General features: G+C 46.4%; 1 protein-coding gene across 6 annotated transcripts in view; it reads left to right on the top strand.

The window, feature by feature from the left end:
* USH2A (usherin) overlaps positions 1-25,066 on the top strand; it is a 1,078,291-nt gene that overhangs the window by 872,433 nt on the left and 180,792 nt on the right. For all 6 annotated transcript variants that reach the window (XM_068232882.1, XM_068232881.1, XM_068232884.1 and 3 more), the window contains 2 exons: positions 6,175-6,333; positions 10,951-11,113. In XM_068232882.1, the coding sequence (XP_068088983.1) occupies positions 6,175-6,333; positions 10,951-11,113 (322 nt within the window). The remainder of the gene's footprint in view (positions 1-6,174; positions 6,334-10,950; positions 11,114-25,066) is intronic.

Genomic DNA, 25,066 nt, shown 5'->3' with positions numbered 1-25,066 from the left:
AAACACCCATAACCAGTGTGTCCACAAAACACCTGATCCTGAAAGTTGGTCTTCTGTATCGGAGGAAGGGAAAGTTAGTAGTAGGCGACCCCCCCACAGCTTTACGCCCCCCACCTTATAGTTACCGCAAAGAATTGGGTGATGTGTACCTTGGAAAAAACACAACGAGACAACAGGAGCCCAATAGCCCAGTGTGTCACTTCATTTGTTGAGGGAAAAAGGGGGTCAAAAATATTCTCACAAGAGTGGGTTGCTTGAAAAGGCAACCAACTATATGAAACAGGTGGAGAACACAAACCCATCTCCACTCTGGGACCTTCAGGGATGGCTGGATGCAGGGTGGTCGCATTCTTGGAAAAAAAAACAAAAAGGTTCTACCAATGGCAGAGCCACTGTAGACCGTATCTTCCTCCCCCTTATGGGAAGCAGGGAAGGTGAGCTAGCACAACACGGGTGAAGAGGCGCCTAGGTGAGATAAAACCAGGAAAATGTAGAGGCGACTTACCTCTCGGGACGAAACAAATTAGAAAATGAGAAAAAATTAATTTGCACTGGCAACGCATTTCATGGGTACACCCACTTCATCAGGATAAGTGCCACAGTTTATAAAGCTCACGGGCTTTGTGGATCTATAGTCAGGCTCCTGACAATGGTTATTCGCATGAGCCCATGTGGTTCCCGCTCTTCCTGCTCGATGTCAGAACAGAAGCGATATTTAGCCCTCTACAGTACAAACCACAACCCAGACACTCCCCCCCCCCCCCCCTCCTCTAAACCATTTCCCGTTAATTATTTAGCTCTCTGGCTCGCTGACAAATTGTACTTCAGTTATTGCAGATGAAAACATTTATTGAGACATGTGTCCCAGATTCTCACCCACAGAAGCTGCGAAATATCAACTATTTATTTGTACGGATAATAATGAATTTCTGATTGCATTGTAAGTTCATAAATGTTAAATAAACTATCAGCGTCGACTTGTAAATTATGAAAGGCCGCTGTGCCGGGAATATAAACGCGCTCGCCGCCTTGTTCTTTAGCCAATACGAAAATCTGTTTTGGCAGCTTGTCATTAGACTCATGGTAACTTTGACATCGAATAACAAAACTGCCATTTGCACTTAAGATGAATCGGTTCTCCCGCTCTTCCCTCCACTGCGCCGCACGCCCGGATAGAAGCCGCGGCAACAAAGCAAGGTGCTGGCGGAGAATTTACATCCCGCTCTCACTTGTTACTAAAGGATCTAAGAGCAGCAGAATGATGAGGTTCTACAAAAAGGGGTGGTTTACGCAGATCATCGAATTGCAGTAGCGTTATGGTGGACTTTTCATTTGGCCTCTTTCAGACGGCGACTGAACTGCACGCTTGCCAAATAGTTCAGTACCCCGTCTGAACTTGGCCATGAGCGCCATTTGGGTACAATTTAAATGCTTTACACGCAGTGGTGTTACCCATACTTTCCAAACTCACAGAGGTGCTATACCCAGCTCTTGACCAGACAGTGTACCCTCCAAAAATCGTTTGCCTGAAACGCAATCGTTACCCGTGAAACGCGTTGCACTTTTGGAGTTATTAATAAATGTTACTTTAAACTGCAAGTAACTTGCCCGTTGTCCGGCCATTTCTTCCAGAAGGGAGGTGAGTCCACCCACTTCGCCCTTTTTAACGATTTTAATTAATTTTACTCTACCTGGCGCCTCTGTTATCCTGCTACAAAATAATTTAATCCACCCTTGGTGGAGGGGTGTATCCCCACTTTTTCCTATCTACAGAGAGCGACTTCTTAGATCTGAGCGGGGTCAGGTTATAATTCTCCCTGCCTGTTTGCCCAGTGGTTGCCTTGGTGGCGACCTACCTTTGTGAGTATAATCACCTTCTTCATCACTAGATACCATTACATTAACATACTACACCATATCGGGCTCTCGGTTTCCCTCTCTTTACATACTTTCCAAACTGTTAGCGATAAGAAAGAGGGGCAAGTTAAGACACGCCCCTGCCACTCTTCTAGCCACAGAATTCAGAAGCAAAAGATGTAGTTTTATCATTCAACCCACACTGGGACTTCTATCATCAGTAGTTTTCCTTCATTTTAACATTTTAGAATAAAAAATATACCAATTTAAATTATGGGAAAAGAGTGTAGAGTCAATTCCACAAGTTTTTCAGGAGAGCAATACAGATATTTACGTAGATCTGTTCATCCGTCCTGAAAGAGGGACAAATGAGGAAAACTGAGGGACAGGGGGATTGGGAAAAAGAGGGACAGTTGGGAGCTATGGTCTTACCCAATCTCAGAGGATCACAACATGTCACGTCTGAGAACGACCGCGGCTACGCTTAGATATGAGTCCGTGATGGGGGCCGCCTGTCCAGCACCGGTACAGAGTGCTTGCAAGTGCCTGGTAGGAGCAAAAGAGCAGCTGAAAGGTGGTGAATTCACCGCCTGTCAACTGCCTGTCTGAAAGAGGCTTTATGGAGGGCTCATTCACACTAGGGGCTCGATTCACTAAAGAGCGCTAACACTTAGCACGACAGTGATAAGCCGCTTTGCACGTGACATCATGTGCTAAGTATCATTATCACGTGCTAAGTATCATTATCACATGAAGTCACTGCAGATCACGGGAACGGAATGTAGATCATGAATTATTACTGTATACATGTGCTTACATTATCATGTGAGTTAATGTAATATGGCGCGCGCAAAGTTTAATGCGTATCGCTTTATGTACTGTATACAGTAATAATCCATGATCTAAATTATGTTCGCGTGTGTTCTGCAGTGACTTCATGTGATAATGATACTTAGCACGTAATAATGATACTTAGCACGTAATAATGATACTTAGCACGTAATAATGATACTTAGCACGTGATAATGATATTTAGCATGTGATAATGATACTTAGCACGTGATAATGATACTTAGCACGTGACAATGATACTTTGCACGTGATAATGATACTTAGCACATGATAATGATACTTAGCACATGATAATGATACTTAGCACGCGATAATGATACTTAGCACGCGATAATGATACTTAGCACGTGATAATGATACTTGGCACGTGATAATGATACTTGGCACGTGATAATGATACTTGGCACGCAATAATGATAGTTTGCACGCAATAATGATACTTATTGATACTTTGCACGTGCAAAGCCTTTACACGTGATTACTGAGTTATTACGCTTTTGTGAATCAAGCCCAATATGCGTTGCTGCCACTCATGGCGCTCTGCACATAGTGTGCAATCGGTCCATAGTCCACCCATAGACTTTTATGTTACCGTTTACAGTACAGCTCTGGGTTACCGTGCATTGCAATGTAACATGGTCAGGAACATTTTTTCACACAATGGCCTCGATTCATAAAAGTGAGTGCGGTAGTTCAGAGAAGGGCGGGAAGTTACCGCTAGCGGTAAATGAGGGTTTTTGCAGTGAATTCATTAAAAAAAATTCAGAGTGCAAGGTGATTGCGATAGCAGTTGGTAAGTGTGTGGTGTGGTGCGGAAAGCTGTCGGTATAATTTGCTGAATGCGGTAGTTTGCCACTGACTTCTTAATGACAAGGTGCATGCTGGGTAGAAGTGGGCAGTTTTAGACACACGTGACTTATTTTTTTATAAATTGTCAATTACTAATATATATATATATATATATATATATATATATATATATATATATATATATATATATATATATTATAATTATTCTTATAAATTATCTAACTCTGTACGATTTCTAAAAACCTGGGTGATATTACAACCACCCTTCTCTATCCTTAAAAATTCCATAACATTAAGTTGAAAGGGCTCCATTTGTCACCTAAAATGCTGCTGTGTAGAGCAAACTCGCCAGGTCTTTGTCGGCGAAAATAACACGTTATTTATCGCTTCCCTACTCCCCCTTTTTTTTTTTTCATGAATTCACTTCATTCAGTTTACTGCCACAAACAACGTTTTCATTACCGCACTATTACCGCACATTTACCGCATTCGGTAAAACATGCGTAAAAACAGTAACATTTTATGAATTCACTATCAACAACATACCATGCAGTAATTTACCGCTTTGGTGATAATGCATGCGGTAATCGTTTCTGAATCAAGGCCAATGTAGGGGATGTCCCATTGCGTTGCAGCCACTGATGCGCACCATTACGCAAATGCCGTGGGTCTGGAATGCATGTACAAATTTGCGGGTTTTTTTTTTAAACAAGCCTGAAGCAAAAAGAAACTTGAGATATAATGATTTGTATGTGTAGTACAGCTAAGAAATAGAACATTTGAAGCAAAGAAAAGTCTCATATTGTTTTCCCGTACAGGAAGAGTTAAAAAACTTTAGTTGTTATCTTTGAAAAAGAGCTTCTCTGACCTATTTCACCCAGCTTGTGTCAAAGACTATTTTCTGAAGCACTTAACCAACGAAGAAACTGTGAGAGACAGGATGAATAAGGTTTTACTGCTGGAAAGTTCAAAGGGTCATTAGCTCAGCTCTGTTTTATAGTTTACAATACAGAGTGTTGTTTGAAAACTGCAAATATGACAGAATGATGCAGTGTTCTTAAAAAAAGCTATATAACTGAAAATAAAAATAAGAGACTATTTTCTTTGCTACTAATGTTCTATTTCTCAGCTGTACTACACATACAATTCATTATAAGTTGTTGTTTTTTTTTGTTTGTTTGTTTGTTTGTTTCAGGTATGCTTTAAATGAAACCCAAGGTGAAAATAAACTAATTAGTTAAACCATTGTATCTATCCTCCTACTACAAAAAATTACTTTTTTTAGAATCCCAGTTGTATTCTTTTTTTAATGCTGGGTTGACACGATGCGTTTTTTTTGGTCTATTTCCCGTTCAATCGATTTTTCAAGTCGTTTTTCCGTTCGATTTCCCACTCGATTCTCTTATCTTTTCTTATCAATTTCCATTCACTTCTATGAGAAATCGAACGGTAAAAACGATCAACAGTAATATCGGACATGACGGAAATTATCAATCAAACGCATCTATCGTGTGATCTTAGCATAAAAGCTAAAAAAATTGAGCTTTGACGTTGTATTGTCTCATGTGACTGATACAGTCTTTCAGTGTCCCAGAAGCTAAAATATATGAACTATTGACCTTTTTAATCTACCCCATGAACTCAGAAGCTATTATTCTTCCAGGCAAGAGGTTTATGGCTGTAATTCCTTATCAGTGAGGATAATGCTATAGTCCACTAGCTCCCGACTGAAGTAAAACTTTCACTTGCATACCTGAAAGTTTAACTCTTCCAGGCAGAAAAAAAGGAAGATCAACACAGATTAGTTATTTGTGTGCTTGCTTGGCATTGTGCATACATATGTCTATCTCATCATGTCACATCGGGTACACTTTAGGCTAGACCTGTAATGCTAACAGGTTATCAGAGGTGCCCACATGTGCCTTGTTTTGCCACACTGCATGGTTCCTGAAGAAGCAGGGTAACCCACTAAATGTGTTGCTGGTGCTTTAAGTACCTGTATATACTTGAGTATAAGTCTAAAAATGTAGGTCTGATTCACTTCATAAAAGTATAGGGGTTGACTTATACACGAGTATAAAAAAAAATCCAGCTTGAGAGAGTTGAATATTGGAGTCGACTTATACACGAGGTCGGCTTGTATTCGAGTATATACGGTAATCAGGTAATTCCTTGTTTTACTGATTAGCTTTTCTATCAGGAGGTGAGTTTATCTTGCACTCATTTTTATATTTTAAGTAGTATTAGACCAATAGGAATCCGATGAAACAGTAGCTATTAGCGTTCTGTAACTAGATCTAGAATAAGCAGGCCCCCCATGTTCTCTGTACAGAGCTACATAAGATGTTGGTGCTATATAAATAATAATAATCCCACTATGGGAGACCTCACAGGAAGCATATCTCTCCAGTACCATGGGTATCAGACAATGGGCCTGATCCATTTCACGGTTTCTCCTTGGTGATATTTTCACACCTTATCAATATAACAGTCTCTGAACTATCAGAAAAAGGCCTGTAGAAAAAATCCCAGCATATGATCATCTCAGTATTCTCGTCTACCCATGTTGCTTTATAGTCTATGTTTGTAGCACTGATTCTTTAACTGTAGCACCTCTTTGAGAACATTTACCATATCACCTTGAACTGTTGCCAGGTTTCTACAACCAGAGCTTTCCGTTAGAGTTTAACATCTTGCTGACTACAGGGGACATCATTGGACAGGTCCACCCAGCTGGAGAACAACGGTTTGTCATTTTGGAGGACCTTATCCCGGGAGGACGGTGTTCCATCCGGCTACAAGTTTGTCAGAATGGTAACACAACATCTTACACACCTTTTATAACTCAGCACCAAATTGTGTTAAACACGTAACCTCAGTTCAAGTTTTAAATTCACTTCATACATTTAAATGTGTGCAAAACTTGCCCATATGTTTTGTGTCTATCTCAGAGACCCATCAGGTCCAGAAAATTTAGGATACTATATCAAATGTTGAACTTACTCAAATAAATTATTTTGGCTTCAACCTCCAATCTTCCATCATTTCTCCTGACCCATAACTGCAGTCTGTGCCCACTGCCCTACCGGCCAATAATATATATATATATATATATATATAGCTCAAATGCTAGGAAATAGCTTACCTTGGCATGACTCCCTTTAAAAAAGGTACATTTGCATATTAGTGTACTGCAGGATTTTCCCATGGCGGCGCTATGAAATAGGAACAATGATAAGCAAAAATGCCGATATTTATACTTTTCACATGAATTTTTGCAAATATACTTTAAAATTTGACTTTCGAGTAAAAATGCCTTTGAAAATCATTTTGTAATTGTGTAATTATAAGATTTCGTGTTTTTGTGATTTTTCACATTAAAAGTAGTGATTTTTCCTGTTTTTTTTTTGTTTTTGATGTTAAAAGAAGCCGTTTTTTTTGCTTCTGAAAAAAATTTAGTCTCCTTGGACCATATTGCAAAAATACAATGTATCTTAGTGAATATATTCTTGAAATCGAAAATAGCATTTTCGATGCGAAAATATGCAAGCAAAACTGAACAGGAATTACAGAATGTAATGTAAAACCGGCTGAAAAGCACAAACCACCTCCCCCGACCCCCCCTAAAAACTTACCGAGCCTCCAGCAACGTCGTACAGCCTTTCTGATGCTCCTAGTGTGTTCCTAGCAGCTCTCTGGTGTCCTCTGTGCATGGAAGCCAGCGTGTCACCTGACCCGCATCAGGTCACGTGGCATGCCAGGAGCCATGAGTGGTTGCCGGAACCCGCTAGGAGCCCTCTTGGAGTTACAAGAAGGCTGAAAGACGTACCTGGAGGCAAGTATTTTACTATCTGGTGAATAGTATTTTACTACCTGCCAACACCCCTGGAAAACTCCAAAATAACATCCCCATTATACCCTCAGGCATGCCAGTTAGTTGAGACTTCCGCTTGCCTGAGTTCCGTATATCAAGGACTTAGCTTTATACTGTATACCCACACAAGTATAAGTGTTACACAAGAGATGCTGGTTCGCCCGGCACTCAGTAATGGGGGTTTTTGATTAGGTCTGCTGCACCATATACAATAAACAATAAACAACCCCGTCCTGTTCCTTGCTTCAACTTGGATCCTTGTGTGAGGAAGCGTGCAAACAGATTGTTTTAAAACATCAGTTCATATACAGCACACACAAGACGGTCCGTGCACTGCTTCCTTGAAACACTTTTATTTTCCCATTAATAAACATCAGCAGGTGGATAGGCACTATTGCAGGAACAGTATGCTCATATACATTTGTATTGTATCGATCTGACCTATGCCATGGACGGGTGCGGGAGGGTGACCAGGGGGTGAGAGGACTGCGCGACAGCCGTTTCGCGCCGGTGTGGCGCTTGTTCACGTGCAGGTATCCTTGGGCGAATGGCGGCGTGTACGGGCTTCCGTGATGATACTCGGAAACCCCGCCCATCACGCACGCCATTGGCTCCTGGGTGCTGGGTAGTGATTGTGTACGAGGCTAGGGGGGAGGAGACCGGCCTGTGACATTGCATTGGGTAAGTGGTTGCTGTGCCGATAAAAACACGCGTGTACATTTGTAACAGATCGCCGCAACATGGCGAATAAAGGCTGTGTATATATTATTAACATTACCCCGTGACTGTGCCAAAATTATGACGTGTGTCCGTGCACTTCCCATTCATTATTAAACTTGGAAACCTTGTGCGTTCATAGTGCCTTTGTAAGAGACCCGCTCGCACTGGGCCAATGTGACTGCCTGAACTGTGCCTCAATCTCCGCCTGCTTCTTATCTAAAAAAACTTTTATTGAAATACTCATTTAAAAGCACCCTATTGCCCCATTTTAAAATCACTATGAGGTTGGTGAAGGGGATTTGTGAGTGCAGAGACACAAACCTCTGGACATTTCTTAAATCCTATGTTGTATTGCCTCCGCCCCCTTCTTAAATCGCCACTATTCCCTTCTGTGATGGACTGGGACATTCCAGCTGGCACCCTTCCATTCTTGGTGCTAACATTGGGGAGTGGAGAGGGGAGGGAAAGAAGAGGGGAAGAAACCCCTACTTCAGTCCATTGAAAAGGGCATATACACTTTAACGCTCAAATTCACAGGGAGACCCTCCGGTTTTTTGTGTCCCTTCAGGAATGGGAGCCTCATTTGACCCTTTCCCTCCTCACTCCTCCCTCCCCTTTCCTCACTTCCCTTCCCTGGGAATGGTGGGTCCTGAATAGTAAGCATTACTATCCGGGGGCGCCCCCCCTCTTGATGTGCCCCGGACTTAAAGGGTAATATGCCATGACCTGGGGCGCATACGGGAGGGAGCACCACCGATGGAGATGTGTTGGAGTGAGGCAGGTGCTATTAGTCTGTGGATGGTAATGTGGCCCAAGGGCCAAAAGAAGGGAGGAGGCCATGCCCCCGTTCATGGTCCTGGGGGGGTTGGGTGGACGCCGCGTGGAGATGATGCGTACGTCCCGGTGGCGTCCCTCCCCCCTCCCCGGATAAGACCATTGCACACATGCACTGCCTCTCTATCCACTACATCCCCATTTTTTAGGGGGGCTTGATGCTCCTGGGGGTACACTAGAGGCCCCCCCTCTTCCCTCTCTCCCCTTTATCTTCCCAGCCTGCATAACCCCGGCCTCTGGCTCCTACCGGAGGGTCTCCCTGTGAATTTGAGCATTAAAGTGTATATGCCCTTTTCAATGGACTGAAGTAGGGGTTTCTTCCCCTCTTCTTTCCCTCCCCTCTCCACTCCCCAATGTTAGCACCAAGAATGGAAGGGTGCCAGCTGGAATGTCCCAGTCCATCACAGAAGGGAATAGTGGCGATTTAAGAAGGGGGCGGAGGCAATACAACATAGGATTTAAGAAATGTCCAGAGGTTTGTGTCTCTGCACTCACAAATCCCCTTCACCAACCTCATAGTGATTTTAAAATGGGGCAATAGGGTGCTTTTAAATGAGTATTTCAATAAAAGTTTTTTTAGATAAGAAGCAGGCGGAGATTGAGGCACAGTTCAGGCAGTCACATTGGCCCAGTGCGAGCGGGTCTCTTACAAAGGCACTATGAACGCACAAGGTTTCCAAGTTTAATAATGAATGGGAAGTGCACGGACACACGTCATAATTTTGGCACAGTCACGGGGTAATGTTAATAATATATACACAGCCTTTATTCGCCATGTTGCGGCGATCTGTTACAAATGTACACGCGTGTTTTTATCGGCACAGCAACCACTTACCCAATGCAATGTCACAGGCCGGTCTCCTCCCCCCTAGCCTCGTACACAATCACTACCCAGCACCCAGGAGCCAATGGCGTGCGTGATGGGCGGGGTTTCCGAGTATCATCACGGAAGCCCGTACACGCCGCCATTCGCCCAAGGATACCTGCACGTGAACAAGCGCCACACCGGCGCGAAACGGCTGTCGCGCAGTCCTCTCACCCCCTGGTCCACCCTCCCGCACCCGTCCATGGCATAGGTCAGATCGATACAATACAAATGTATATGAGCATACTGTTCCTGCAATAGTGCCTATCCACCTGCTGATGTTTATTAATGGGAAAATAAAAGTGTTTCAAGGAAGCAGTGCACGGACCGTCTTGTGTGTGCTGTACAAGTATAAGTATGAGGTTGTAAAGTAAATTGAAATTAAGCTATTTTCTGGCTCTATAAGAATATTAATATTATGGACCTGATCCAATAAACTGTTCTCATGAATTTTTTCGCAGTTAATGTTTTTCTTTTTTATTCCCAAAGAGGTTTATTCACAAAACTGCAATAAGCAAAACATTCATACAGCCCCCGGATTCTCCCACGATAGGGAAGGACTATAGTTACACCCTTGGCTATGGCCATTATTTGACTTGACACCTCTCCACATGCGTACGTATGAAATCGCCGCCGGGAGACTTGAACACTGGATACAGCCGGTATATGGCTTATCCTGCTGCTGCACAAGTCCCGGCGACGTTAATTACTATTCCACGTGGATGGTAGGGAATGATGTAATTCGGTTTCCAGCTATTGGTGGAAGCTAAATTACAGCGTTTTAAAAGTAACTTCAGCTCCGTCTCTGATGGCGCCGAAGTTACCCACTGTGCGGCACTATAGCCGTAACCCCTATTACGGTCTATGGTGGCACCGGCTGTGCCCAAATCTCTTGCGCTGCTATTACAGCGCTCGTCTCCACACACATTCCCCTTGCCAGCCTGTCCATTCATGCTGCCGTCTTGCCGAGGGTGAGGAAGGGTGGGGCAGGCCATTATATTCAGGTCATGCTTCGTATGAAAGTGCTAATTTACACATAACTTGATATTAGAAGATACTCAGCACTCTACAGAGAACTGTGCTTACTTTACTCAGTTTTAACTCACTGCAGCGTACCTTTATTCTCTTTTTATTGCAGGCAGTTGTGGTGTCGGCCCGGTAGCACATTTTGGAACTATGGAAGCAGAACCTGAGGACCTCAAACCCCCTATTCTGCACCCAGCAGGGCCAAAAGCCATCACCATAACATGGAAAGCACCTACAAGGCCCAATGGAATCATAACTAGCTACACCATCCACAGGTAACAGAAAGGGACTTTTTATAAAAGTACGGGAAAAAAAATTGGTTTTGGTTTATCGCCACATTTCAAAATTGTTTTTGAAGGTTTTAACCATATTTATAAAAGAGCCATAAGACATCTGATATTGTTAAACTGGACTGGAAAAGTGTAGGAAAGAAATATAATCATTACCCAAAATGGAGGAACATGAGCTCCAAGAAAGTCAGTTGACAATAAAAAACAGTGGCAGTGGGTAGTAGTGATGAGTACAGATTTTGCATAATAATTTTGCATTGTAATTCGCATTCATGATGCAAAATCGCAATGTGAAGTTTCTGGGAAAATCGCTAATAACCTCATTTGGAAATATAATCAGGAAGCGCAATTTTGCGTAATTGCATACTGATTTTAGTGGTTAATAGCAAATCCCCCATACATACCATTTTCACCAAAATTGCGTGTGCATGAAAAAAGGGCGCCAGGAAAAAAGGGCCTGGCTGAATAATGAAATGGCGCCGGTAGATAATGAAATTTTGATAACGATAAATATTGTTATCAAACTTTGTTAACGATAAATACAGTTTTAAACACTGACAGGAGATAATAACGAAAATATACTAACGTTAAAAATCATTACGTAATTCAACAATACAGCTTAAGCCAACCCTACTCTCACACAGAACCCTCCCCCTGGTGGCGCCTAACCCTAACAAACCCCCGGTGGTGCCTAACCCTAACCCCCCCCCCCCCGGTGTTGCCTACCCCCCCCCCTGGTGTTGCCTAAAACTAACCACCGCCCGTGTGGTGCCTAACCCTAACCACTCCTCCTAGTGGTGCCTAACTACTCCCTCTGCAGAAACACCCTTTTACACATAGAAACGAAACTCTCTTTAATGTCATAAAATCTGTACACATACACAAAATAATATGACAAAAACTCTAAAGTTGAAAGCTTCTAAAACGATAGCCTACTTCAAAAACTGTAACGTTCTAATGTTGTTAACGATATTTATCGGGTGCCCTTTTTTCTGCTTTTTTCGCCGTATTAACGATAATTGCATCATAATTGAATCTATGGCAGCGCACTTTTCGTCCACCCTCATCGGCGCCCTTTTTTTCCTGCTCCCAAAATTGCTATGTATGTGAAGGAGAAGACTGGGAAGAGGACATTTTTTTTTTTCCAAAATGACCTTGTAGTTTTTGAGAATGTTGATTTTAAAAATGAAGCTAGTGATGTGTTCTGATTAGGGATGGGACGAATCCACAATTTCTTCGAATCCGAATTCGGATCGGAATCTAAAACGGTTCTCGAATATCTCGAACCTTTCGAATCCCGAATCTAACGAATCCTGCACATAAGAATTGTGCGATCCGTGGTATAGTTGCCCGCAGTATAGGTACCCAGGCATAGGTAGCGAGGTAAAGGTGCCTTCAGTATAGCTAGCTAGGTATGGGTGCCTTCAATATTGGTAGCTTTCAGCATAGGTAGCAAGGTATAGGGGCCTGCAGTATAGGTAGCAAGGTATATGGGCCTTCAGTATAGGTAGCAGGGTATATGGGCCTTCAGTATAGGTAGCAGGGTATATGGGCCTTCAGTATTGGTAGCAGGGTACATGGGCCTTCAGTATAGGTAGAAGGGTATATGGGCCTTCAGTATAGGTAGCAGGGTATATGGGCCTTCAGTATAGGTAGCAGGGTATAGGGGCCTTCAGTATAGGTAGTAAGGTACATGTGGCTTCAGTATAGGTAGGTAGGTAGGTAAAGGGACCTTCAGTATAGGTAGCAGGGTATAGTGCCTAAAGTATAGGTAGGTATGTAGGTAGGTCGGTATAGGGGCCTTTAGGTAGGTATAGGGGCCTTTAGGTAGGTATAGGGGCCTTTAGGTAGGTAGATAAAGGGACCTTCAGTATAGGTAGCAGGGTATGGGGCCTTAAGTGTAGTTAGGTAGGTATGTAGGTAGGTATAGGGGCTTTTAGGTAGGTAGGTAGGTAAAGGGACCTTCAGTATAGGTAGCAGGGTATAGGGCCTTAAGTATAGGTAGGTATGTAGGTAGGTAGGTATAGGGGCCTTTAGGTAGGTAGGTACGTATAAAGGGCCTTTAGGTAGGTGGGTAGGTAGGTAGAGGCACCTTCAGTATAGGTAGCAGGGTATAGGGCCTGCTACCTATGTATATGTAGGTAGGTAGAGGGGCCTTTAGGTAGGTAGTCTATTGCCCCCCAGCAGCATAGGTAGTTTAGTGGCCCCCCCAGCAGCATAGGTAGTTTAGTGCCCCCCAGCAGCATAGGTAGTTTAGTGCCCCCCAGCAGCATAGGTAGTTTAGTACCCCCTGGCAGCATAGGTAGTTTAGTGCCCCCCAGCATAGGTAGGTAGTCTAGTGCCCCCCAGCATAGGTAGGTAGTTTAGTGCCCCCCAGCATAGGTAGGTAATCTAGTGCCCCCCAGCATAGGTAGGTAATCTAGTGCCCCCCAGCATAGGTAGGTAATCTAGTGCCCCCCAGCATAGGTAGTTTAGTGGACCCCCCACCTGCATAGGTAGTTTAGTGCCCCCCAGCAGCATAGGTAGTTTAGTGCCCCCCAGCAGCATAGGTAGTTTAGTGCCCCCCAGCATAGGTAGTATAGTGGCGCATAGGTAGTTCAGTGCCCGAGCCCCCCCCCCCCCCCCCCCGGCAGTCTAGTGCCCCCCGACCAGCATAGGTACTCTTACTGCCCCCATACTGTACCTGTCTGTTGTTCTCTCTCCCTCAGTCCGTCCGTCCGTCTTCAGTCTCAGCCAGGTCTTCTACGCGAGAGCAACGTCCACACCGTCCACACCTCGGGCCTTCACTGAACTATAGGCGGGGCGGCGTTAATGTCATCACGCGGCGACGGAATGCGAGGTCGGCAGTGGTCGCGATGACGTGGCGGCGCATCACACTGCGATGGAACGCGAGGTCGGCGGAGGTCGCGATGACATCACAAGCGGCGCAGGTAATGTATACACAGCGATCGCGGCGGCAAAACGTTGCGGCGGATTTGTCGGATTCGTATGCGCTAAAATGGCATGGGGATTTGAATCCACGAATCTCGAATCTTTTTTAAAGATTCGAGGGATTCGTGGATTCGCCAGATTCGAGGTCCCATCCCTAGTTCTGATACTAAAGAGAGGGGGGTGTGGGTATGACGTCCGATGCTCTGCGGATTGGCTTTGATTGGTTGGGGGGGATGAAAATAATGTTGTGATTGGTCATGCTCGGGCATTGGGGGTTGTTATGCATCTGGCAGGACGGATCCTTAACCCTTTAGCAGCCAGCTGATTTAGAGGCTTGCAAATGCTCCAGGCCAAATTATTTTAGCACAATTTTTATTTCTTATTTGTTACATTTGCTTGCTGGTAAATAGAAATGCTGCAATGTGTATTTATGGCCACTTGTCACTAGGGGGCAGTGTGAGACAATAACAGAGGACTTCTGCTTTTAGTTTCTGTATTTTCTCTTAGCAGGGAGAGATCAAAGCATTTCAAGAATTTACAGCACGAGTTCTGCCGACTGAGGTCAAAAGCAGCGCACTTACCTCAAACGAGATAACTCTATTGAAGCTGCTAATGGGTTAACCGCGCCTGATGCCTGAGCAGGATTGAACAGCAGCCGGTGTACACACAGAATGATTGTTGGCTCTAACAGTGGCTATCGCTCGTTCCGCCCGATGATTATAGCGTGGGTGTTCGTAGCTTTACACCATTTTCCACTTTTAGAAGTACAGTGAAAAAAAAATTATAACCACAAGGTTGGGGGACCACCTATTCCCAGCTTTCTAAGGACCACTGTGAACTAACATTCTCCTCCTAAAAGATAAATTGTGATTGGGTGTTTGAGGCTACGGCGGTGGGCGAATCACCGTGGCTCTTTGTAGCGTCTCGCCGGATAAGCCTGGAGGAGTCGGCATCGCAGCGCGCCTGGATGATTTCTTAAGCTAAACAAATAATTACAAGTGTTATCCAGCAACAGCTGAAATCCCGGGAATAGAAGGCGAAGCGCATCGGCTGAGAATCCTGTAAATTGAATTTGACAGCGTTTGATGTCATCTGATTATTCCAGTCGCAGGCAAACAATGATATAAAGAGTAATATGAAAGGGGATGCGTTACCGCCGAGCACCCTCCGAAGCAATAAACTTTCCGCCGCCATGACACAATCACCCCGCCATCATAATTGTGGCCTGTTTGATACCTCGGAGGCGCGCAGAAGGGCACTGACTGACACAGATACATTTTGTTTTTTATTTCCAGTGAAATGAGAATAGCGCGCTGGGGCTTCCGATACAATCGTTCTATTCACCTACACCGGCATGAATCACCCTGCCCGTTACTCCGGATGAAGTTTAAATGTACTTAGACAACAACAATATTAAATCTCTCTCTGATAGCTGCATCAAAATAACAATTTCCTGCAGGCGGGAGAATCCAGACACATAGGTGTGTGTGTAGTGTGTGTGTATGTGTAGTATGTGTAGTGTGTGTATGTGTGCGTATGTATCTATATGTGTGTGTGTGTGTGTGTGTGTGTGTGTGTGTGTGTGTGTGTGTGTGTGTGTGTGTGTGTGTGTGTGTGTGTGTTTGTATGTATATATGTGTGTGTGTGTGTGTGTGTGTGTGTATATGTATGTGTGTATATGTATGTATGTGTGTGTGTGTGTGCGCGCACTCGCTAGCGCATGCACATGCGTGTTGGTACAGTATGTGTATGTATATGTGTGTATGTATGTGTGGTGTGTGTGTAGTGTGTGTGTATGTGTGTGTGTATCTGTGTGTGTGTATGTATTTGTGGTGTGTGTGTGCGCACTCGCTAGTGCATGCACATGCGTGTTGGTACAGTATGTATATTGCATCTGTACATGTGTATGTGAGTGGTCTGAACAACGGAGGTGGCTCATACAATCAGTAAAACATGGCCCTTTATTAGGAAAACATTTATTTATGTCAGTGATATGTCTGTGCAAGTGTAGGTGTGCTGGTGCACAGTTGTCTGTGTGCAAGCATGTGCATGTCTACATGTGTTTGCATATGTGCAAGCGTGTGTATGTGTGCCTGTGGATAGTGGTGCTCGGATACCCCTTTTTATTATTCGAGTTTGGTCGAATTCGAATAGTAAATTATTCGAATTCAGTCGAATATTCGAGTCAAATATTTTTTACTATTCGATTCGACCTCGGACTTCGAGCTCACTATTCGAGTCGGTATTCGAGCTCATTATTCGAGCTGACTATTCGAATTGGCCTTAAATAGCTTCCAACACTTGTTTTGAGGGTGAATGATGCAAGAAACATCTTTTTTTTCCAAGTAACAACAGCAAGTGATTATGTGGGGATGTTCCTTTAAAAAAAAAAGGTGGAAAGAGAAGTTGTGTCCAGAATTTTGTTCAGTACTGTATATACTTCTTCTTCTTCTTCTTCTGCTTCTTCTTCTTCTTCTTCTTCTTCTTCTTCTTCTTCTCCTTCTCCTTCTTCTTCTTCTTCTCCTTCTCCTTCTTCTTCTTCTTCTCCTTCTTTTTCTATATCGTCTTCTTCTTCTTCACTTATTTCTCTTTTATATTTATTTTTTTAAAGAAATGCAGCTATTTTTGAGCGTAATAAATAGCTGGTGGCGCACGCATGTTGGAAGCGCCATTGTATGTGCTACCTGGCAGTGGAAACACACAGACAGCAGGAGGTAAATTCAGCAGCAGCAGCAGGAGGAGGAGGATGATTGTGTGGCAGCAGGCAGTCAATGAGGCAGGCAGCGAGACATAATAGGCTGTGTGGTACCTAGCGGTGGTACCAGGCCGTAAATACACAGCATGAGGTTCCAGACAGCGGTCGTGAAGCCCACATCATGTCCAATACACAACTGGGACAACACAGTTTTCAACACGGACACCTCTAAAAATAATATCACACAGTATTAATAAAAAGTATATATATTTTTTTTGTTTTTTTAACGAAATGCAGCTATTTTTGAGCGTAACAAATAGCTGGTGGCGCACGCATGTTGGAAGCGCCATTGTATGTGCTCCCTGGCAGTGGAAACACACAGACAGCAGGAGGTAAATTCAGCAGCAGGAGGAGGAGGATGAGTGTGTGGCAGCAGGTAGTCAATGAGGCAGGCAGCGTGACATAATAGCCCTGGTACCTAGCGGTGATACCAGGGCCGTAAATGAACACAACAGGAGGTCCCAGACAGCGGTCGTGCAGCCCACATCGTGTCCAATACACAACTGGGACAACACAGTTTTCAACCCGGGCACCTCAGAAAAATTAAACCTTTTTTTTTAATGGTTTTTTGGTTTTGTTTGTACAACAAATTACACAGATATATAGCTATTGTTTGACGTAATAGCTGGTGGCAGAGTGGCAGCAGAAGGTAAATCTGTGTACCCTGGCGTTGGGAAACACAGACAGACAGCAGCAGCAGCAGGAGGAATGGAGGAGTAGTGTGAGTGTGGCAGCAGGCAGGCAGCGTGACATAATAGCCCTGGTACCTAGCGGTGATACCAGGGCGTAAATAAACACAACAGGAGGTCCCAGACAGCGGTCGTGCAGCACACATTGTGTCCAATACACAACTGGGACAACACAGTTTTCAACCCGGGCACCTCAGAAAAATCAAACCTTTTTTTTTTTTTTTTAATGGTTTTGTAGTTTTGGTTTTACAACCAATTACACAGATATAGCTATTTTTTGACGTAATAGCTGGTGGCAGAGTGGCAGCAGAAGGTAAATCTGTGTACCCTGGCGTTGGGAAACACAGACAGACAGCAGCAGCAGCAGGAGGAATGGAGGAGTAATTATGTGAGCAGCTATTGTTTGACGTAATAGCTGGTGGCAGAGTGGCAGCAGAAGGTAATTCTGTGTACCCTGGCAGTGGGAAACACAGACAGACAGCAGCAGCAGCAGGAGGAATGGAGGAGTAGTGTGAGTGTGGCAGCAGGCAGGCAGCGTGACATAATAGCCCTGGTACCTAGCGGTGATACCAGGGCGTAAATAAACACAACAGGAGGTCCCAGACAGCGGTCGTGCAGCCCACATTGTGTCCAATACACAACTGGGACAACACAGTTTTCAACCCGGGCACCTCAGAAAAATCAAACCTTTTTTTTTTTTAATGGTTTTGTAGTTTTGGTTTTACAACCAATTACACAGATATAGCTATTTTTTGACGTAATAGCTGGTGGCAGAGTGGCAGCAGAAGGTAAATCTGTGTACCCTGACAGTGGGAAACACAGACAGACAGCAGAAGGGCAGTACACAGCAGCCCACTGTAGGTGTAAAATGTGTGGCTGCAGGCGACGTAATAGTCAAAGTGAACCAGGCTGGCTTAGTGAGCAGGAGCCAGGAGGTGGTAAAGGGTGGTAAGGCACATTAACGATAGTTCTTCAGTTCATGTCCCCCTCTCGCCGACAACAGGGGCCAGGAACTCGCCTTCCACCCACGCCTGGTTCATCTTGAGAAACGTCAGTCTGTCCACAGACTTGTGAGACAGACGTGAGCGTTTCTCGGTGACCACGCCACCAGCTGCACTGAAGCAGCGCTTGGACAGCACGCTGGAAGGGGGACAGGACAGCACTTCCAGGGCGTACTGCGCCAGCTCGCTCCAGATCTCCAGGCGCTTGACCCAATACTCCATGGGATCAACAGGGGCATCGCTGTCAAGCCCGCTGTAGGACCCCATGTAGTCAGCCACCATTCGGGTCAGGCGCTGGCTGTGACCGGCGGAGGATGCTGCTGCATGCACCTCCTCTCTAGTCACTGCTGCCGGAGCCTCTACAGTCCTGTAGAGCTCGTTGCTGAGAGACAGCAGGTCTGTGGGGCGCTTGCTGCTGGATGCAGGCACCTGCTGCTGCCTCTGTGCTGGCTGGACAGTGGGGGTGGAAGGCTGGGGGAAGGCTTCCTCCAAGTGCTCAACAAGGGCCTGCTGCAAGCTCCTTATTTGTTGCGCTGGGTCTCCTCCTGCAGGCGGCAGGAACTGGCTCAACTTCCCCTTGAGGCGTGGGTCCAACATCATGCTGATCCAGATGTCCTCCCTCTGCTTCATCTGGATCACCCTGGGGTCCTTGCGCAGGCACGTCAGCATGTGCGCTGCCATTGGGAAGAGGCGGGCCACGTGTGCTGGCACATCGGCGGCAGTGCTGTCCTCATCCTCCTCCTCTCCCTCCTCAGCCTCATCCTCTCTCCACCCCCGCACCAACTCAGCTGCACTGTGCTGATCCCCCTCATCAGCAGCAAGGTCAGGGACCTCCACCAAGTCCTCCTCCTCCTCCCCCTCAGAGGTGGACTGTGCAGCTGCTTGCCGCTCCTGCTGGTCCAAGGCTGCCGCTCCCTGTTCCAGCAAAGCATCGAGGGCCCTGTTCAGCAGACAAACCAGGGGCACCCACTCGCAGACCATAGCATGGTCCCTGCTCACCATGTTAGTGGCCTGCAGAGAGGGAGCCAGCACTAAGCACACCTGCTGCATGTGCCTCCAGTCATCATCGGGGACGATGGACGGGATGTTGCTGGTCTTGTCCCTTCTCTGAGCGGCGGAAACAGTGGCCAGGGCAAGGTACTGGTTGACAGCGTGCTTCTGTTCAACCAGACGCTCCAACATCGCCAGGGTGGAGTTCCAGCGAGTCGGAACGTCAAGGATCAGCCGATGGCGTGGCAGCTCCAGCTCCTTTTGCACGTCTTCCAGGCTCGCACAGGCTGCAGCCGAGCGCCGGAAGTGACGCACAATGTTCCTTGCCGTTTCCAGCAGTTCGCCCATCCCCTGGTAGGTGCGCAAGAACTTCTGCACCACCAGGTTCAGCACGTGGGCAAGACAGGGGATGTGGGTCAGGTTTCCCCTGTCTATTGCGGCAACCAGATTGGCCCCATTGTCGGCCACCACCTCTCCGACTCTGAGGCCTCTGGGGGTCAGCCAAATCCTCTCCTGCTCCTGGAGTTTGGCCAACACATGGGTTGCCGTCAGCTTGGTCTTCCCAAGGCTGACCAAGTGCAGCAGCGCTTGGCAGTGGCGGGCCTTCACGCTGCTGCTGAGGCGGGGGGTTTGGCCAGGTGTGCCAGAGGATGGCAGAGGATCGGAGGAACCTGCTGCAGTTCCCCTGACCCTGCGGGGTGGCACCATCCACTGTGTTGCTGCTGTGCCCGCTGCTGCTCTCCCATCCTCACCCCCTTCCACCAAGCTGACAGTGGACAGTGAAGGACAGGTAGCGGCCTGTCCCGAAGCGGCTGCTCCAGGAGTCCATGGTGACGTGGACCCTTTCACCAACCGCGTGCTCCAGCCCTCGCTCCACATTGGCCATCACAAAGCGCTGCAGTGCAGGAATGGCCTTGCGGGCGAAGAAGTGTCTGCTGGGGAGCTGCCAGTCTGGGGCTGAACAAGCAAGCAGCGCATGCATGTCGCTCCCCTCCTGCACGAGCGCGTACGGCAGGAGTTGGGAGCACATGGCCCGTGCCAGCAAGCCGTTCAGCTGCCGCACGCGACGGCTGCTGGGAGGCAGAGCCCTAACCACCCCCTGGAAGGACTCGCTCAAAAGGCTCTGGCGTGGCCTTTTGCTGGCACGGGAATCAGCAGACACAGCAGAGGAGGCCACTGAGGACTGGCTGCCAGAACAGGCCTCAGTGTCGGCGGCAGGAGTTGCAGAGGGGGGAGGAGCAGTGCGTTTCCGCACTCCTGCTGGTGCTGCTGGAGGAGCAGGAGGGCGGGTGGCTGCTGTTGCTGCTGCTGCTGCTGCTGAAGGCTGTGCAGTGATGGGTGTGGTGCCACTGCCAGCACCAGATGCCTTCAGCCTCTGGAACTCCTCATGCTGGTGGAAATGTTTCGCAGCAAGGTGGTTGATGAGCGAGCTGGTGCTGAACTTTAAGGGGTCTGCACCTCTGCTCAACTTCCGCTGACAGTGGTTGCAAGTGGCGTTCTTGCTGTCCACAGTGGGCATGGTGAAAAAGCGCCAGATTGGTGACATAAACAACCCCCTACGGCATGGAACCGCTGCTGCCTGTCTCCCTGTGGTGGTTGGGGGGGGGGGGGGGGGCTTGGGTGCGGCTGGTGGTGGTACTGGCAGATGCTGCTGTTGCTGAGCCTGAGACACCAGCAGGCTGTGGGACCTGCCTACTGCTGCCAATGCTTGCAATGATGCGCCTCCTTGCAAGGCCCACAAGCGCATCCTCCTCCTCCTCCTCAGAGCTGCTGATGACGACATCCCCTGGAGCTGGTGGCACCCAGTCTCTGTCTGTCACCGTGTCATCATCATCCTCCCCCTCCTGAAACATGTCCTGCTGGGATGATGACCCCCCCAAACTCCTCTCCTGATGCATGGATGGGCTGCTTGACTGTCGCCACAGTCTTGCTGTCCAATCCCTCATCCCCCAAAGTGCCCATCAGCATCTCCTCCTCCAAATCGCCAACAACAGCAGACAATTGACGCATCATGCCTGGGGTCAAAAGAGTGCTGAGTGACAGGTCGGCGACTGACGGTGAACTGGCCTCCTCCCCAGGCCCTGCTGGGCGGCTGCTGTGAACAGGGGTGGTGGTGGTGAGGGTGGAGGCCTCGGATGCAGAGCTGATGGCGGGCTGCTCATCCTCCGTCATCAGTTGCACCACAGTGTCTGCATCCTTTTCCTCAATGGGACGTTTCTGACCCGGCTGGAGGAAAATCGGAGCAGGTGCTACACGCTGCTGCTGCTGTGTCTCTGCAGCGTGAGTTGCAGATGCTCCTGCTGGGCGGCGCCCAAGGCGTCCACGGCCAGTGGCTATAGGAGGAATGTTAGCCACTGACGCTGCTGCTGCTGCGGAACTGTGCATGGTGGCGCGGCCGCGGCTTGCCACAATGCTGCTCTCTCTCCTCCTGATTCCCTTGCTGCCCTTCCCCTTGCCCAAACCGCGCTGGCTGCCACTTCCAGACATCTTAGATGTTTTGGGCGTAAACACATACGTTTTTTAAAACTGCGGGTGAAAAGTGGGGTACTTTAATGGAGTGGGTTGTTGGGTGAGGTGACACTAATCACTAAGTGATTAGATCGCTAAGTGATTATTACAGTACAAATACAAAATACAAAAATCGGTAATCAGTAAGTGTGAACAGTGAACAGTGAGTGTGTCCCCTAGTACACTAACTAGAAAATACACTAATCAGTAGTAATCACAAGGAAATAGAGTGTGTGTACACTACAGACAGTGAGTGCACGAACGCGCAAACACGCGCAGGAGCTAGCTAGCCTATGAACAGTGACTGAGTGAGTGTCCCTACTACAGTAAGTAAGTAGTAACAGTCAGGAAGTACAACTAGCAGTTACAATAATCAGTAGTAATCACAAGGAAATAGAGTGTGTGTACACTACAGACAGTGAGTGCACGCACGCGCAAACACGCGCAGGAGCTAGCCTATGAACAGTGACTGAGTGAGTGTCTAGTACAGTAAGTAAGTAGTAACACTCAGGAAGTACAACTAGCAGTTACAATAATCAGTAGTAATCACAAGGAAATAGAGTGTGTGTACACTACAGACAGTGAGTGCACACACGCGCAAACACGCGCAGGAGCTAGCCTATGAACAGTGACTGAGTGAGTGTCCCTACTACAGTAAGTAAGTAGTAACAGTCAGGAAGTACAACTAGCAGTTACAATAATCAGTAGTAATCACAAGGAAATAGAGTGTGTGTACACTACAGACAGTGAGTGCACGCATGCGCAAACACGCGCAGGAGCTAGCCTATGAACAGTGACTGAGTGAGTGTCCCTACTACAGTAAGTAAGTAGTAACAGTCAGGAAGTACAACTAGCAGTTACAATAATCAGTAGTAATCACAAGGAAATAGAGTGTGTGTACACTACAGACAGTGAGTGCACGCACGCGCAAACACGCGCAGGAGCTAGCCTATGAACAGTGACTGAGTGAGTGTCTAGTACAGTAAGTAAGTAGTAACAGTCAGGAAGTACAACTAGCAGTTACAATAATCAGTAGTAATCACAAGGAAATAGAGTGTGTGTACACTACAGACAGTGAGTGCACGCACACGCAGGAGCTATGAACAAACAGTGACAGTGAGTGTCCTAGTACAGTTACAGTATATAACTACAATACAAAATACAATCACTCAGTACTAAAGGACAGCAGAAATACTGGTATAGATGAGAAATAAACTAACAGAGGACAGGAGAGAACAGCTGCCCACACAGGCAGGCCCTGAGGCCTAAAGCTGTAAGCCTGCAGCAGCTGTCTCTATGTAACACAAAAGCTACTAACTAAAATACAATGTCTATCTAACTAACAACAATATAGGTGTATATAGGAGGTGTATGTGAGCAAAAACGCTAGGTGATTGACCACAATAAAGCTCTTGCTAAGCCAATGCACAAAGGAGCAGATCTCTCTCTGTACAAAGTCAGGCAAGGACGGAAACACCTAACATTGCGGCCGCTATTTATAGGGTAGGGGCTGGCCAGGGTCCCCCTCTGTGATTGGCTGCCGTCAGAGGGCCTGGGAGCCCTCTGGCTCTAAGGACATCAATCTGGGCTATGACGCTATTCGAGCTCGGTATTCGAGCTCGAATAGTGCTGTTAGCTCGAATAGCTCTAATAGTGAATGGGCTATTCGAGTTCACTCGAATAGCCCATTCGAATAGCTCCAGCTATTCGGAGCTCGAATACCGAGCTCGAATAGTTGAAAAAGAGCTCGAATATTCGAGCTACTCGAATATTCGAGCTCTGCTGAGCACCACTGCCTGTGGATGCATATGTGAATGCATGTGCGTGTGGGCATGTGCATGTTGCATGTGTGTGTGTGGTTATATGCGTACGTACACGTGTGTGCATGTATATGTGAGTACTGTGAGCTCATGCCTCTGTGTAAAGTGTTTGTGTGTTTTTGAGTGCATGTGTGTAACAAGTAGAAAAGGTGGTCACTGTGGGGGATACCGCGGTCACCTGTATGACAAGGAGAGACCAGAATCCAAATGGTGCAGTATTGTGGGGTATTAGATGTTAGATTGTAGTGCAAGAGTATTTATACTCACAAAGGTGGGTTGCAGTCCCTGCAACTACTGGGTAATAACCCTCCCCACTCGGTATTCCAGGTAGATCCTACTGGAAATGGATGGTCGCACTCCTGGTTGGTCCTTCTTGGTTGTAGATAACACCACACTCGGACGGTGAACACCTCCAGATGAGATGTAATGTGTAGTACTGAGGGGAGGGAGGGGGGGGGGGGGGTGGAGGAGACCAAAAATAGGCAATGTAATGAAACAAAAAATAATAAGGGGGGAGGGTAGTGTCTTTACCACTCCAGACAGTGGCATTGCAATAGGGGATGCTGAGGTTGCGACCGCAATGGGGCCCCTAGACTAGAGAAGCCCACAAGGGTCCCTCCTTCATCCATCTTGTTAGCTTTTTCATTGGTGTTATGCTGGTAATAATCACCTCTATATGTTCATTGTATAGTAGTAACCCTTAACAAACTGTTTCCTTACTCTAAAAGTCTAAGTACACCTCTCTGACACTGCAGCTGCCCTTGGTAGGTTTTGGGGCTCCATCTCAATTGAGTGCTTGGGGCCCAATGTAAAACTGGCACTGGGGCCCCAAGCTCCCTAGTTACGCCACTAACTCCAGATGTAAAGGCACATGTATTGACCTGAAGAAGCAGGATGAGACACGTGAAACGTGTTGTCCTTTTACGTACTGAAAGATCATTTAATCTTTTTACATTTACCCTGTGGTTTGGGTTCTTCCATCTGGAGTGGTAAAGACACTTCCCTTCCCCATTTTTTTTTTTTTTTTACGGTATTACCTATTTTTGGGCACCTCCACAAAATTGTTACCAGTATATATGTTAAGGAGTATAGTGGAAATAAGGTAAAACAAGTAGAATTTTTCAAAAAGACCTTGTAGTTTTTAAGAAAATCAATTTTAAAAATGCAAGGGAAAAGTTTTTTTTAAACTGTTCTTTTTCTGAGTTTAAAGAAAACTTCTTTGCATGCTTAAAATTGATTTTCTC

This window comes from Hyperolius riggenbachi, chromosome 4 (genome assembly GCF_040937935.1).
Source record: "Hyperolius riggenbachi isolate aHypRig1 chromosome 4, aHypRig1.pri, whole genome shotgun sequence".
Lineage (NCBI taxonomy): Eukaryota > Metazoa > Chordata > Amphibia > Anura > Hyperoliidae > Hyperolius > Hyperolius riggenbachi.
The sequence above is the reverse complement of the archived record's forward strand: the minus strand, read 5'-3'. Positions and strand labels throughout refer to the sequence as shown.